This window comes from Corylus avellana, chromosome 6 (assembly GCF_965113065.1).
Source record: "Corylus avellana chromosome 6, dhCorAvel1.hap1.2, whole genome shotgun sequence".
Classification (NCBI taxonomy): Eukaryota; Viridiplantae; Streptophyta; class Magnoliopsida; order Fagales; family Betulaceae; genus Corylus; species Corylus avellana.
In genome coordinates, this window is record NC_142495.1 from 5317954 (window position 1) to 5333800 (window position 15847).

Below are 15847 nucleotides of genomic sequence, written 5' to 3' on the forward strand. Positions count from 1 at the left end.
TCTTGGTTTTCAGGTGGGGCACGCCAAACCCACGCCGCGAGTCTCGTGGTTTTGGCGGCCAAGGTTATTTTTGGTATTGTTTTTCACTTTGATTTGCTTTTTTTTCTCACTTTGGTTATTTGCAATTTTCTTAAATTGATAAGGTGTCATATAGGGATTGGGTGCTGTAAAATGGGGAGTTTGCAGACAGACCGGATCATAGAGGCTCTCAAAAATTAAATTCATTTACAGTTTACACATGGGTCAAAAATGTATTTTGGATTTTTTTATTTTTTATTTTTTTTACTAATTTGCTTAACCGTTTTGCATAAAAGTGCAAAATAGCTACTCCATTACGAGTGCTCCTTACATTTCAAGAGTCAAAAAGCTAAAGTGTTATAAATTTTTAAGTCTATTTTTTACCCTCTTCCGTCTTGATTGGTTTAAAACTAATAAAATAATAATATTTAACTAAAGTAAAAAAATTATATATATAAAGTTTGATTTTTGACTAATTTTAAAAGTAGTTCTCCAAATTTAATAAAGTAAATTTTTTTCTTTTTTTTAAGTCAGGAGGGGCAATTTCCCCTTTCACCCTCTCCCTACCCTGCTAGTGAGCTCAAGATAAATAACCTTATAGAGATGTATGGCTGATGTTTGATCTCCATTGTGGACCTGATTAGGGTTATAGAGAGTAGAGTCTATTTGAATTTATGTCACAACATAATATTCTTTCAACCAATAACTAAAAAACACATTTTAAAAAGTATTATTAAACAAACTCAAAATACTTTTTAGAAAATAAAAAACGTTTGTTCTCCTTGAATACAAAACAAATATTAGTTTCGTACGGCTTTTTGTTGTAATTAACCAAGTTGTTGGGTTCAACAAATCATAAGTAATTTATGAATATGATTGTTTGAAATGCAAAACTCTATCCAAATTATGGTGGACTAACAAAAAAAAAGTATTATTACTATTAATGACTTAATTATTTGTCTTACTTCACGATTAATCAATTATTTATGCATGTTAATCATTAAAATGTTAATCAAGAATATACCCGGTCTCAATCAACCTTTAAATCAATCACTGTTAAAAAAAATAAATAAATAAAGGTTGATTGAGACGGTTATGTTAGTATTGTAAGATATTTGTAGAATACAAATGTAGTTATGACATTACTCTTATCTAAATGTTAGAAGTACTGCAATTTTTATTACAAGTCTTTTATAAACTGACATGATAGCCTACGTTACACTTACCAAGTCAGTTACTAGACAATTAAAATTGATTGTAGCAGACGTGATACTACTACGTTGACTGTCACATCAATTTATAAGTTAATGGAATGCTTGCCACGTCAGTCAATAAACAATTAAATTAGATTATAACTGACTTAACAGTACATACAAATTGTGTTTGTAGGAAAAAATGTAATTGTGTACTCCAAAGATTTTTCCAATGCAAAATGAAAATTGACAAAAGGATGAAATTAGGCATGGTGAACTCTACCGTTGGTTTATTTCCAAATGTGCAATGGTATTTCTTACAACTCTCGCAATAAAAATCTATATTCTCAAATAATTTCCTATAAGCAAAGTCCTGTGATGATTTTCTGTTTATTCAACGGGCAAGGTCCATTTCACCAGAGATCTAAAGCAAAAACCATGTGAGAGATTATCAGTCCGGCCCATTAGGTAAAACTGCAAAATCATTCTCATTTTTTTTTTTAAAAAAAATTATTTCTCTGCTACTCTCTCTCTCTTTCTTTCTGTCTCTCTCTCTATGAGATTCTAATCTATCGTCCTCTCCCTTGTCAATAAGTTTTCCATTTCAAAGCCCCTCTCCAAATGCGCAGAACTCCATTAACGTCAATAACCTCTCTCGCTCGCCTCCTCAATCCCTTTTCTCGTTCCCAAACGCCCTCAGACTATCCTCGCAAAACCTAGTTTTCAATCCACGTCCCCCATCATTCTTCCATTTCCCATAGCGCCACAGCATCCCTTCCCGCATTTGCAAATTGGCCTCTCTTCGTCGATCACCGCGCTCATCTTATAGCTTCCATTATTGATTCGCCGACACTCCACCATTATTGGGATTAATCAGCTTTTGTCTCTTGTGGGGTTTTGATAATCTCACCCCTATTCGATTTTTCAGTTTTCTTTTTCTTGCCCTTTAGGGTTTCCCTGTTGCTTTTTCTAGGGTTTCGTCGTTGTCGAACTTGTAGATTTAATTAAATTTTAGTTTATCGAGAAAACAGTCATACATACTTTTATTTTCTTTTTGGGATTATATTTTTGTATAAAGTGGTACTCCCTGAAATTGTTTAGGGTTCTATGTTGGTGATCTTTTCCTGAGACGTCCATAATTTTTGGTGGTATTTACGGTACTTACCATTTTTTAGAAAGCCTACCTGGGCCAATTTGCTGCGGTCTGAAAGTTTCCTTTATAAGCAAAACTGTTAGCAAATTGGATAAACTGTCGAATTCTTGGGTCTCGTTGTATCCACTTCTAAGGCTACATCTTTTGCGTTTGATATCTGGTTTTGTTTGTAACCTTTTTTTTTTGTTGGTTTGGGTGGAAGAAGATATAGTTGTTGTTAAGGGTTTTTGGGCGGGGGAGAAAGCCTAGGCTTGCATGGGCGAACATGAGGGGTGGGCTCAGCCACCAAGTGGACTATTTCCGAACGGCCTGTTGCCCGATGAAGCGGCCTCTGTGATGCGAGAGCTTGACTCAGAGCAATGGTCGAGGGCAGAGGAGAGGACTGCAGAGCTTATCGCCTGCATTCAGCCCAACCCGCTGTCCGAAGAGCGCCGAATTGCGGTTGCGGATTATGTGCAGCGGCTGATCATGAAGTGCTTTCCCTGCCAGGTGGGGCATGTACCCCTAATGTAACCATGTTCTCTGACTTAAGGAAGCTTTGAAAGCCTGCAGAAGAGAAACATACATGCTTACATATACTTGCGCAAATGCATAAGTAGTTTATGTCAGTCTTCAAAAATTATGCATTGTTGTTATTTACATGTAGTTGATATGATGGTCATGTAGTTCTGAAACGAATTATTATGTCTTTACTATGGATGAAGAATTTTTTGTGAATTGTAATGCTGGTTCGATTATTATAAGTAGAGAAGATGATGGCTTGCTATTGATCCAATGGGAGAAGTTGGATGGATGAGTATGGTTGTGATAGGTAAGTTGCATTCAAAAAGAGAAAATTAGAGTGAGCGTAGCCTTTGAAAAGTAATAAAAATGAGTAGTAACAGGTGATTGGCTGAAGGCTCTAAAGGCACAAGGGGACAGCCATGGATCTTTTGATCTGAGGTAGGAAGAGCTAAGAAGGGACTTGTTAATTATTTTGGGAGATTTCTATGGATTTGACCTTGGATTGAGTCCAATTGTGAGACTATTTTTCTGGGGAATTATAAATGGTGGTAGTAGGCTTGATTTCATTTTTTTTTCTTGACCTCTGTTCATGGTTATGCAATACATAGTTGTTTTGTTCACTTATTTTAGTAGAGTATAAGTGCACCATCTTCATGTTTTATATTGTTATCACACTCTTCCTTGTTATGAATCTTTGGATTATTATTTTTGTCTGCAGGTGTTCACTTTTGGGTCTGTGCCCCTCAAGACTTATTTGCCTGATGGAGACATTGACTTATCAGCCTTCAGTGAGAATCAAAATTTGAAGGAAACATGGGCTCACCAGGTTCGTGATATGCTAGAGAGAGAGGAGAAGAATGAGAATGCTGAATTCCGTGTAAAAGAAGTCCAGTACATTCAGGCAGAAGTATGCCCCTCTCAGTATTCTTATATGTCTTTACAATTCTTGGACCTTCTTGGACCAACAACGTTTTGGTATATAGGGGTCTACTTTAACTACTTTTTGGGTGCAATGGATGGTGTAACTTTCCATTTTAAATGTTGAATTAAATAAAAATAATAGTACCTCTTCCTTTCCACTTTAACTCCAAGGAGTTGGCTCAAGTGGTAAGGGCCTTGGTCTTGGTGGCATTTCTATCAAGTCTATGGTTCAAATCTCCTTGGGTGCAAACAATTCTTTGGGGCTACATTGCTGGAGAAGCCGGAGTATTACCCAATCCTTGTTGAGGGGGTGCTTTGCACGAGTCTGAGGTTTACCTGACAATAGTGAGTTCATGAAGTTGCCTGCCTTGAAGGGGTTCCTCTTCATAAAACAAAATGATTAAATCATGATTGTAGAGGAATGTTGATGAGACGTGAACTTTTCAATAAGGGCTACTAACATATAAGGTGTGCTGCGAGGAGTGTAAGAAAGCTGTAACATCTATATTTTTTGATAAGTAATAAGAAGTTTTATTAAAAAGAGAGAAAAGTGTGTGACGCCCCTAATTACACAGGGAGTATACAAAGGGGAGCCAAAGCTAACCTATAGAAAAACCCTAGCAAACCCACCCAAACACCCTCAAAACAACCCCCATAAAAAGCTGTAACATCTATAGATAATATAGAGTATAAAGTAAATCATTAATAGAAGCTTTTTGTGAAGATTTATATTCTATGCTTCTTGAAGTGGTGCTATATATGACGTTATCTTTGGAGTTTCTTGGTCTTCCAATAGGGGACTCCTATAAGGCCAAGTTTATTTGGAACGGTGTTATTGAAAAGATAGAACTTTGGTTGGCTAGTTGGAAAAGAATGTAGTCAAAATGTGGTAGGGTTACCCTTATTAAGAGTACACTTTCCAACTTGCCCACATACTTCATGTCCCTATTCCCTCTCCTTGTGGGTGTTGCAAACCATATTAAAAAGATCCAACAAGATTTCTTATGGGGTGGGCTAGGCGAAGAATTTAAATTTCACATGTTAAGTTGGTCCAAGGTTTGCTCTTCGATCATTGAGGGAGGTTTGGGGGTTCGAAACTTGTTATTGTTCAATTGTGCTGTCTTAGGTAAATGCCTATGAGTTATAGGCATGAAAGAAAGGTTTGGTGGAGAGTCGTGGTGGACTCCAAATTTGGCAGTGTGTGGGGCAGTTGGTGTTATAATGAGCCTCGTGGGGCAGGTAGTGTTATAACAAGCCTCATAGGGGTTATAGAAGAATATTAGGAGGGGTTGAGGGAAGTTTTTACGTTATACTAGATTTGTGGTGGGAGACGGCTCCAAGGTTAGTTTTTAGCATGATATATTGTGTGGAGACAAGACCCTAAAGGAAGACTTTCTGGTTTTATATGGCATCACTTGTGTGAATGATGCTTCTGTAGCGCCTCACTTGGTATTTTTGGTGGCTCCAATCAGTAGAATGTACGCTTTGCTAGAACGGCTCATGATTGTGAGGTAGATATCTTCACCTCGTTCTACAATTTGTTGTATTCAGTTAGAGTGAGACGGGAAGGTGAGGATAAGATTTGGTGGGCTTTTTCCAAAAGAGTGGATTGTTTGATGTCAAATCCTTTTACAATATCTTGGGTTGTAGTGAAGGCTCTCATTTTCCCTTGCAAGAGTATTTGGTGGGCTAAAGCTCTCTCGAGGGTGGCTTCCTTTGTTTGGTCGGCTGCCCTAGGAAATATTATTACTATGGACAGCCTTAGGAAGCAAAATGTTATTGTGATTGACAAGTGTTGTATGTGTAAAAAAATGGGGAGCCCGTGGACCATCCCCTTCTTCATTGTGAGGTTAATTGAGCCTAATGGAATGTGTTTTTTAACTGCTTCGGGTTATCTTGGGTTATACCTAGACGAGTTGTTGATTTGCTTACTTGTTGGTAGCACTCAAGAGTGTCACTATATGGAAGATGGTGCTGTATTTGGAGAGAAAAGAACGATAGGAGTTTTGAGGATCGTGAGTGCAACTACCCATGAGAAGTGTTGGCCATATCTATGTTATCACTGCAAAAAGACTAGTAAATTCAGAGTTTCTGTAAAACACTTATAAATTCACCCCTTAAGGAATGTGAGACTTTATATCAACGAGTGTCTTTATAAACCACCAACTTTATGTGGGCTACTCATCTTATCAATGTAAAACCAAGGTGTTACAACGTGATGATGTTGGAAGAGCTTATATCTTTTTTCTTCCATACTATTTATCTTCAAACAATGGCTTTTGTATCCACGTTTGTACTTAATTTTCATGATTTTATTGTTTTTCTTCTTCTTCTAGCTAGGTGTTTTTTCTTGTATATTTTTTGTGTATTTGGGGCACCTTACGCTTTTTATATACATCTTGATTACTTATCAAAAAAATCTATGACAAAATTTTGGGAAATTGTGAAACCCTAAAAAGTTGATTGCCCCATTGGGAAGATTGATTGCCCCATTGAGTGGGTGGATTATTAAGGTGCTTATGAGTATTAATTCCCACATTGGTTCATTACTAGGTGAGATTGAGCTTTATAAGTGATTTTAAAGAGCTCAAATTGTAACTTGTCTAGTCCTTTTGGAGTGATAGTATAAATGTGGTTAACTAACGCTTTTTCTGGGTTATAAATAATATCAAAACAATTTAGTAACACCATGTGGCGTTGATGCATTGCATATCGTGGGCCCTGGTGAGGACGTAAGAGATTTGAGTGAGGGAGATTGTGACATCCCCAAAAGTTAGCCCCACAATTGGAATATGGAATGTCTACATTGAGTCATTGAGTGGTGTTGATTATAAAGATGTTTATGAGTATTAGGTTCCACATTGGTTTCTTACTAGGCGAGATTGGACTTTGTTAGTAATTTTAGAAAACTGCAATTGTAACTTGACTAGTTCTTTTAGAGGAGTAACATCACCTTTGAGGGGATAAAAGGGGGATAAAATTTCTACATATAGCATTACTCCCTTTTGGAGTAATAACGTAGATGGGCTAGTGTTTTCTTTGGGTTGTTACAGAAATAGGAACAACAATTAATGAGTGTGTTGAAACCAATTGCTCTTTGGAACCTTTTTTTTTAATGTGCATTTTGCATCATTTGTTGGAAACTACATAATGAAAGGTTTCATTCTTTTCAGACCCATTATTGTTGAGCGTGTTGTAAAAGTTTGGACAACATGAGGATAAGGTGCTTTTACTAATACTGTCTTACCTAAGATGCCTATAACTACACAAATTAACTATGAGAAATCAGTTGATTGATGCCTTCTATTATAATTTTCCCATTCAACAACACTTTCCAAAAAAAGAAATTTCCCTATCAACAAGGAACCCTTAACCAAACCCCTTTAGTTGCCTTTACTTCTAGGATGCTTGTCATCCTTGCCATGTATGTCCCTAGGGAATACCTCTACACATTTTGGTTTAGGGTTTAGGATTTATGTTTTGTTTCTTATTGAGATACATACGAAGAGATCAACTCTAGGCTGTTAAGTTATTTTTCACTTTTCCGCCACTTCTAAGCTTTCTTACTTACAAGGTGGTATAATTTCCTGCAGTTGTCGTTGTAATTGTTACTGTTGTTTGTAGTAGTTGCTTTCTTTTTTTGTTAAAAAAATATTTTTTCATATAGCTTTAGATTATGTGCTTATAACCTATAAAATACAATACTTCAAATTTTGGCTATAAGGTTCTTCTCTGATGGTAATTTCTTATTTTTTCTTCATGTATTTTCAGGTGAAGATAATAAAGTGTCTTGTGGAAAATATCGTGGTAGACATATCATCCAACCAGCTTGGAGGGTTGTGCACTCTTTGTTTCCTTGAGCAGGTGAGTACTGCATTTTGGAAACCTTACACTAATTCTCTCCTTGGAAAAATAGAACCATGGTGATGTCCGTGTCTCTTCACTGAATTGTAGTTTTTGCTTCTTTAGGTTGATAATTTGATAAATCAGAACCATTTGTTCAAGCGTAGCATTATATTGATAAAGGCCTGGTGTTACTACGAGAGCCGGATCCTGGGTGCTCACCACGGGCTTATCTCAACTTATGCTTTGGAAACCTTGGTTCTGTACATATTTCACGTCTTCAATAATTCCTTTGCTGGACCACTTGAGGTGACTGCATTTAGTTTCAAAACTTATTTTTTTTGTAATTCTTTATCCGTCCTTCTGGAATTTTTTTTTTCTTTGCACGCGCAGGTCCTCTATCGTTTTCTGGAGTTCTTTAGTAAGTTTGATTGGGACAATTTTTGTGTTAGTCTATGGGGTCCTGTACCCACAAGTTCACTTCCAGATGTAACAGGTGTATATAATTTGCTTCAAGATTCTTGTGTTAATACTTTATTGAGCAAACCCATATTTTACCAATTAATTTTTCTTTATTGGGAATAATTGCAGCTGAATCTCCTCGAAAAAATGGTGTAGAGTTACTACTGACCAAAGGGTTTCGAGAATGTAGCAGAGCGTATGCTGTTTCCCCTGGCGGTCTAGAAGGGCAACCCTTTGTTTCCAAACATTTTAATGTAATTGATCCGTTGCGTATAAACAACAATCTTGGACGTAGTGTCAGTAAAGGTAGATAAATTCTAAACCTAGTACACTTCTAATTAACTGTTTTTAAGATGTTTTCTTGGGGTCTTTTGAGTATTTTCTTTTTGTTTGTTGACCGCATCTGTTCATGCCTCTGGTACATGTGTGGTTGCTGATTATTACCTGCTGCTGGATCCTTGAACATACATAATATATTTTGGTTCTTTATTTGTTTGGTATCAACTATGCACCAACCTCTGTACTAAATACCTACTTAGAACAAGTTTCTCATCATTCATTTTGTTCTGGTCAGCTTTGGCAAATTTTTGAATCAGCAGCAAAGAGGTTTATATGTTGCTGCTGGTGCATGTAGGTTGATTTTATTGGATATAAGTTTGTTTTATATCCACGTGATAATTTTCCCAATAACTTGGTAAGATGGAAGTTGTTCTATTGATTTTGTAACCTGGTCTTACTTGAAAAGTGAATCATTCTTACATGTACTATTACCTTATTATTTTCCATAGTTATTTCTATTACACAATTCTTCTCTCACCTTTTATTTTTTGGAATTTTCAAATTTTTATATGGAACTAAGGAATGCAAAAAAAAAAAAAAAAAGAAGGGAAAAAGGTTATTTTGCATAGTCCCAAGAAAGAGGTACTGATCTCGATTGGAGGGAGCCAGCACTCCATGGTTTCCTTCAAATTTTAAGCAGCTAAATTCTTAACAAATTTATTTTACTATTACCAAAATGTGAGTACTTATCAAAAAAAAGAAAAAAACAAAAAGGAATGCACATTTAAAAATGAGATTGAAATTTTTGGACGAATATTAGTTAGTTTTTTAGGTCCAACATAACAAGTCTGTGTTGAGTTGGTTGGTTTAGATGATTCATTGTCCTAGTTGGAATTCACAGATTTTGTTAGATGACTTGATTTCTAACTTATATTGTGATTGCCATAATATTTCTTGTTCTGTACCAATTTAACATATTGTAGCTATGTTTAAAAACCGAGAAACTGTGGCGTGGCTCAGTTTTAAGATGGGATCTAAACACTTCAATTTTTATTTTATTTTTGAAGTGTTTCATTGATTGTAACTTCCCTCTGTTCCATCATAGAGTATTCACAAATGATACACATTTACTCAAACAATCAATCTTCTTAAAATGCCCTTAGATGAGCCAAGAAATATGGGTTCAAATTTGAAATAAGGTGAGTTCAAACATAAGGGTAATATGAGAAACTAAATGAATATTTCTTCTATTTTTTGAAACTTTCATCTACTTGGACAGCTCAAAGAACTAAATGGTTCCTTTGCTAAAGTTTCACGCAGACCCCTGGACCAATTGATTGAAAATCTTCGGTGTTTCTGTGGCTCGAGAGGCCTGAAGTGGTTGGTTGGCTTAAAGGGTCATTTCTGGTAGTTGACACCTCTGCTTGCTCCGTAGTAGGTTTTCTTTGTAATCAAGAAAAAATATGGGCAGGATTGCAGTTTTTTAGTAAAAGCTTAGAGTGCAGCTTAAAGTTTTTTTAGTTAATTACTGAAGAAGATCACATGAACGGGTTTTATCTATGTTCTGTCAAGGCGTCGTATGATCCATGTCAATATTCTGAAATTCTTCTTTCTTTTGATAGTAATGTGGAAAATTTAACCTGTTAAGGAGAACTGCAAATATTAGTGGCGTATAGTTAATTACTGAATAAGATTCTGTCAAGTTGTAGTACAATCCATGTCAATATTCTGAAATTCTTCTTTCTTTTGATAGTAATGTGGAAATTTGAACCTGTTAAGGAGAACTGCAAATATTAGTGGCGTTGGAAATTATCAATCCCAAAAGTTTAGGCTGTTGGGAAGTGGGTCAATAATGAATGTCAAGCAGACATGCTAACATTGACATTCCCCACACATATAGGCCTGAAAATTGGCTTTTAGATTATGTTAGAAACCATCAGTCATTCAGTCCTAAAAGCTTAAACTATCAGGAAGTGGACTAATATCAAGCACACACCGACTTTAATGGGTTAAAATTATGATTAATTTCAGTGTCGGAGAAAAATACCTATGCCAACAGCTGTGATACTTCTGCATTGCATTTGGTGTAGAGTACAATTGGCTTAGGACTGATTTTGCTCATTACATAGGAGATGTGTGCGTTGTTCAAAATGCCATAATTTATGAATGATCATGCCATTGCGTCACAAATTTTAACACCCTATGTTCTCTCTTTGTTGCATGCATTCATGTCCCCTGTATTGCATGCATATGTGTGAATCAGTTTAATAAGTAGTCTGGACTATGGAGGCACATATGCGTGCAAGTTATTAAAGAGTGAGGGTCGTACTGTCTATGTCTGTTCTGCATATATAAAACTATGAATTTTCTTATGCGTCTGCTCTATATATTCTGTTCACTTCATGTTCAGAGATTGCCGGGACTCACACAGATGTCTTTTTATGGATTTAAAGCTGTGTAAACTTATTTTGTTAATTCTTTTTTATGCATTTCCTTTGTTTGGATGCAGGATTTTTTATACTCTCCTGTCTATATTGTGTTATTAATTAATTGTGCATATGGATAATAGTTAATACAATAATAACACAAGCACATAGTTACCTTTGTACTTAAGTTTTACCCCTTTCAGCTCTTTTTACAGACCAGATAATTTATGTCTTTTCCAGGTAACTTCTTTAGGATACGCAGTGCTTTTGCATTTGGGGCTAAAAGACTGGCTAGGTTACTTGATTGCCCAAAAGAAGACCTCTTTTTTGAAGTAAATCAGTTCTTTATGAACACTTGGGACCGACATGGCAGTGGCCATCGTCCTGATGCACCAAGGAATGACTTATGCCGTTTGAAATTGTCAAATCCAGACCAGTTACATGGGTCTGAGAGTCTCAGGAGCAATTCAAGTAGCCAAAGAAATGATTCTTCCTCTGGTCGTGAAACTCGAGTTGATGGAACACGTGGTTCACATAGTGTTTCCTCTCAGCATGGTAATCATTCCCTGGAAAGTGCATCTAGAACCAGTGATGTTTCTACAGCCTCTCATACTCCAAGCCAAAAGAGTTTTGGCAACTCAAACAACTCAAGGATATCTAATCAGATTAGACGAGAAATCAGTTCCAATCAAGGTGCACATGTGGACAAGGTTCAGAAAAGTTCTAAACCCAATAACTTGGTGAATGACCTCCAGGGCAGGTTTGTCTTTGCAAGGACACGTTCTAGCCCTGAGCTTACTGACACATATGGTGAAGTTTCTTCTCAAGGAAGACGTAGCAGAGCCCCAGAAAGTGCAAAAAGCCAGACCTCTTCTGCTAGGTTGGATAATAGCAGGAGGAAGAACCCAGAATCTGATATTTTGGCAAGCCATAGCACTAGAACCGATGATCCTTCATCTCTTAGGCATGTATCATCCCGTCAAAGTCTAGATGCTGCTGCTGCTGACTCAAACAGTGGTTCCAATAGCTACCATGAAGAGACAGGCTCAGGTGCCATGGGTGAAGAGTTTGCTTCTGTTCTGGGGACACAGGGAATGCATCAAGAAGAGCAAGATCTTGTGAACATGTTGGCATCTTCTACGGCTCATGGTTTTAACGGACAGGTTCATCTTCCATTGAATATGGCTTCAGGTCACTTACCACTTCCTATCCCATCTTCCATTTTAGCTTCAATGGGATATGCTCACAGAAATTTGGGTGGGATGGTTCCTGCAAATATTCCATTGATTGAGACTCCTTGGGGCACAAATATGCAATTTCCACAAGGTTTTCCTTCACCATTAGCTCACTATTTCCCTGGCATTGGATTAAGCTCAAATCCTGAAGATTCAACTGAACCTGGTAATGAAAATTTTGGTTCTGTGGAAATGAACCCGGGGGAATCTGATCATGATTTCTGGAATGAGCAGGACAGGGGCTCTGCTGGTGGGTTTGAGGTTGATAATGGAGGTTTTGAAACGCTTCGGTCAGATGACAAGCAACAGTCAGCTCCAGCTAGTTATAACTTTGTTCCTTCAGCCCGGATTAACTCCAGCAGCTCCACAAGAGTTCAACAGGAGATTACAAAGGAAAGCCGAGGGTCAATGAGGGAAGATGATGATACTTTCCAGTATCATGATAACATAGAAAATGAGGTTTACTATGATGACAGAACTTTAAGTTCAAGATCCTTGCCTACTGCGCCCCCTAATTCCCAGAGGAGTAGAACTTCTTCCGAGAGTTCTTGGGAAGGATCATCAGCAAAGGTCTCAAAGTCAAGGGAAAAACGGGGTAGGAAAACTGCTGCTTCTGCTGTGCCATCTACTGTTCATGTGAAAGGGAAGAGTGTGTCTGAACATTCCTCCACTCAGGCAGATGATGACAACAGAGACTGGAATCCACTGTCAACCTCGGGCACTGAAATGGTAGAAAGAAGCATGGGACCTCAATCCGCTGCTTCTTTAAATGTTCCAAGCCATCAAATACCTGGATTTGAGTCAGCACAGACAAGTGGATCAGATTCTCTGATACCCAATGGTCCAGTACTTTTAGGTCACGGTTCACGACAAAGAGCTCCAGATGATTCTGGGGTTCTTCCCTTTACTTTTTATCCCACCGGGCCACCAGTTCCTTTTGTTACAATGCTTCCAGTATACAATTTCCCAACACAGGCAGGAAATTCAGATGCATCAACGAGCCATTTTAGTGGGGAAGAGGGTCTGGATAACAGTGATTCTAGTCAGAATTTTGATTCATCTGAGGTACCTGATCAGCCTGACGTGTCAAGTACTTCTATTTCTGTTAGAAGGATTGCTCCTGTTGAGCTATCAGAGCACAAAGCTGACATTCTCAACAGTGATTTTGCTAGCCATTGGCAAAATTTGCAATATGGGCGGTTTTGCCAAAATTCACGGTATCCTGCACCTATGATTTATCCTTCACCTTTTGCGGTGCCTCCTGTCTATTTACAGGGCCGTGTTCCATGGGATGGTCCGGGAAGACCACTTTCAGCTAATATGAATCTTGTCACTCAGCTTATTAGTTATGGGCCTCGTATTTTTCCTGTTGCTTCTCCCCAGCCTGTTTCAAATAGACCTGCTGCTGTCTACCAACATTATGTTGATGAAATACCAAGACGTAGTGGGACTGGGACCTACCTGCCAAATCCTGTAAGACTAATTTCCAGACCCCTAACACATTGTTAAGCGGGTTCTTTGCTTTTTTATTTTGCAGTCCTTTGTATTGGATCTTTTGTGAACAAAAGATGCATAAAACGTAGAAGTGGAAGTCTGGAGTTTTTTCTTTCATTTGATAGTGTTTTGTGCATGTTATTTTTGAGCTGATGTTGAGAGAGAGAAGTCTTGTTGCTGCTTATTAGGTGAAAAAAAATTTCATAGAAACATACTGCCACCTAATCCATCTCTATTTTATAGTTCTTTCGCCTTTGGTGGATAGGTTATAAGAGCTGGCGTGTAGAGGAACTATTGAGAAGTGATTTTTGCATATTTTGGTTTTTATTTATTAGTTTAGAGTCCCATCTTTTTTGCTTGGTCAAGTTCTGAATTAGTGGTGCCATGAGGTGTGATGACTTATAAACCTATGTTTGAAAATTAATATTTCAATTTTTTCATTTAGCTGCAGCAGACAGGTTCATACTTTTATATTCTTAATGCCCATAATTTGTTAAATATGCAGTATTTAGTTCCAGCAGTCCCTGTGTGTGTGTGTGTGAAATGCTCGTTTCTGCTGACCGTAGATTGTGGTCACAGTTGGTTACCAATGGTTAATTTAATACAAGCAAGCCTAAAATCGCTGACAATTTTATTAATTGATACTGCAATTTGTGGAAGTTTAATTTTGTTATTTTATTTACTTCAGAAGGTTTCTGCTCTGGACCGGCATTCTACAAGTTCCAGACGGGGGAATTACAGCTATGATAGAAGTGACCACCATGGTGATAGAGAAGGGAACTGGAACACTAACTCAAGGTCGCGAGCTGCTGGGCGGCGCCAAGCCGAAAAGCCCAACTCAAGATCAGACCGGTTGGCGGCAAGTGAGAGCCGATCTGACAGGCCTTGGGGCTCACATAGACATGACTCAATTGCTTCACAGCATTCTCAGAATGGTCCAGTTCGCTCAAACCCTATGCAGAGTGGTCCTGCTAATGTGACATATGGAATGTATCCACTTCCAGCCATGAACCCCAGTGGGGTGTCATCAAACGGGCCTACTATGCCACCCTTCGTCATGCTGTATCCGTATGATAATAATACTGGCTATGGGCCACATGCTGAGCAGCTCGAGTTTGGATCTCTTGGACCAGTGGGCTTCCCAGGTGTGAATGAAGTATCACAACTAAATGAGGGAAGCCGATCGAGTGGGGCATTTGAGATTCATGGTGTCTCTGCTCAACAGTCTTCACCCGATCAGCCTTCTTCACCCCACATCCAGAGGTAGTTCGTGCTTTCTCCAAGATAGCTAATGATTTTTAAAGCATCACTAAAATGCATCAAGTCTCTAATGCTATTAATTAATGTCTTAATATAATTTTTGCAAATTGTTTATTTAATATTTTCATCAGTTGCTTCCTATTATATCACTGGGATTGTTTTATAATGCTGTCGACTTTATTATCTTAACAGGGACCTTTGATTATTTAACAGATCGGTGACCCAGTGGAACTATCAGTTGAAAGATGAGGATTTCCCGCCTCTGGCATTTCCAAACCAGGGAGGGAATGATAGTGGGACGGACTATGATGAGAAACCCTCCCATAACCGAGCCAGGGATGCAATGATTGAGGAAGAGTTTGATTGTCTGGTTAGATGATTTTTTCTTAATATATTCCTCATGGAAAGGTCACCCGTACATGCTGGCCCGGTGCTTGTATGTAGAATACAAAGTGATTACGTGCTCTGTTTCCATGGATGCCAGAGGGCTGCCGTTGTCGAGGGTGCAGGTCAGGGCCATCAGGGGTTTTTTTTTTTTTTTCCTAAATCATTTTAGGCTTAGATACATTGTAACCCCACTAAAGTAGGAACTCACGTAGGCTCAGAACTTAGGGATTTTACTTTGTTACAAATTTATTGTGTCAGGATTTTGTTTCACACAATGTAGGGTTTTTGATTAATATGCTCCTGTAGCAGCCCCTATATGAAATCTCATCCAAGATAGTGTATCTGTATCAGTAACGCTGTAATCGCGATTAGTTTGGATGACAAATTTTCAATGATCACTTCTCCACTTATAACAATCGTGCTTTCTTTGTATGCGTGTGTTTGGTGCTTAACACGGCAACAACTTTTCTTTTTTTTTTTTGTTTTCGCATGGCAAGACTTGGTAAGATAATGATCGTTTTGGAGATGCTGTGGCTTCAATAAATGGTTTCTCTTAAATTTGTGGAGCTGAGAAAGTTTACAATTTTTAGAGCATTACCAACAATGGTTTCCGTGGAATCTCAGGTTGAAGAATAACAAATACAAACAGGATCTTGTACTTTCATCGGTAAA

The 15847-nt window shown here is 37.9% G+C and overlaps 1 protein-coding gene across 6 annotated transcripts; it reads left to right on the top strand.

Moving 5' to 3' along the window:
• The first annotated feature begins 1738 nt into the window (after positions 1–1738).
• On the top strand, positions 1739–15591 carry LOC132187120 (nucleotidyltransferase). 6 transcript variants are annotated; one of them, XM_059601307.2, is made up of 9 exons: positions 1739–2853; positions 3587–3775; positions 7561–7653; positions 7759–7941; positions 8026–8128; positions 8224–8400; positions 11040–13507; positions 14217–14791; positions 15002–15591. In XM_059601307.2, the coding sequence occupies exons 1-9, from the start codon at positions 2620–2622 to the stop codon at positions 15165–15167; spliced, it is 4188 nt and encodes a 1395-aa protein (XP_059457290.2). In that variant the 5' UTR covers positions 1739–2619; the 3' UTR covers positions 15168–15591. The 6 variants fall into 6 exon arrangements, with proteins under 6 accessions (XP_059457290.2, XP_059457291.2, XP_059457295.2 ...); XM_059601308.2 differs by having other exon boundaries at positions 14220–14791; XM_059601312.2 differs by having other exon boundaries at positions 14217–14794; positions 15002–15092.
• The last annotated feature ends 256 nt before the right edge of the window (positions 15592–15847 follow it).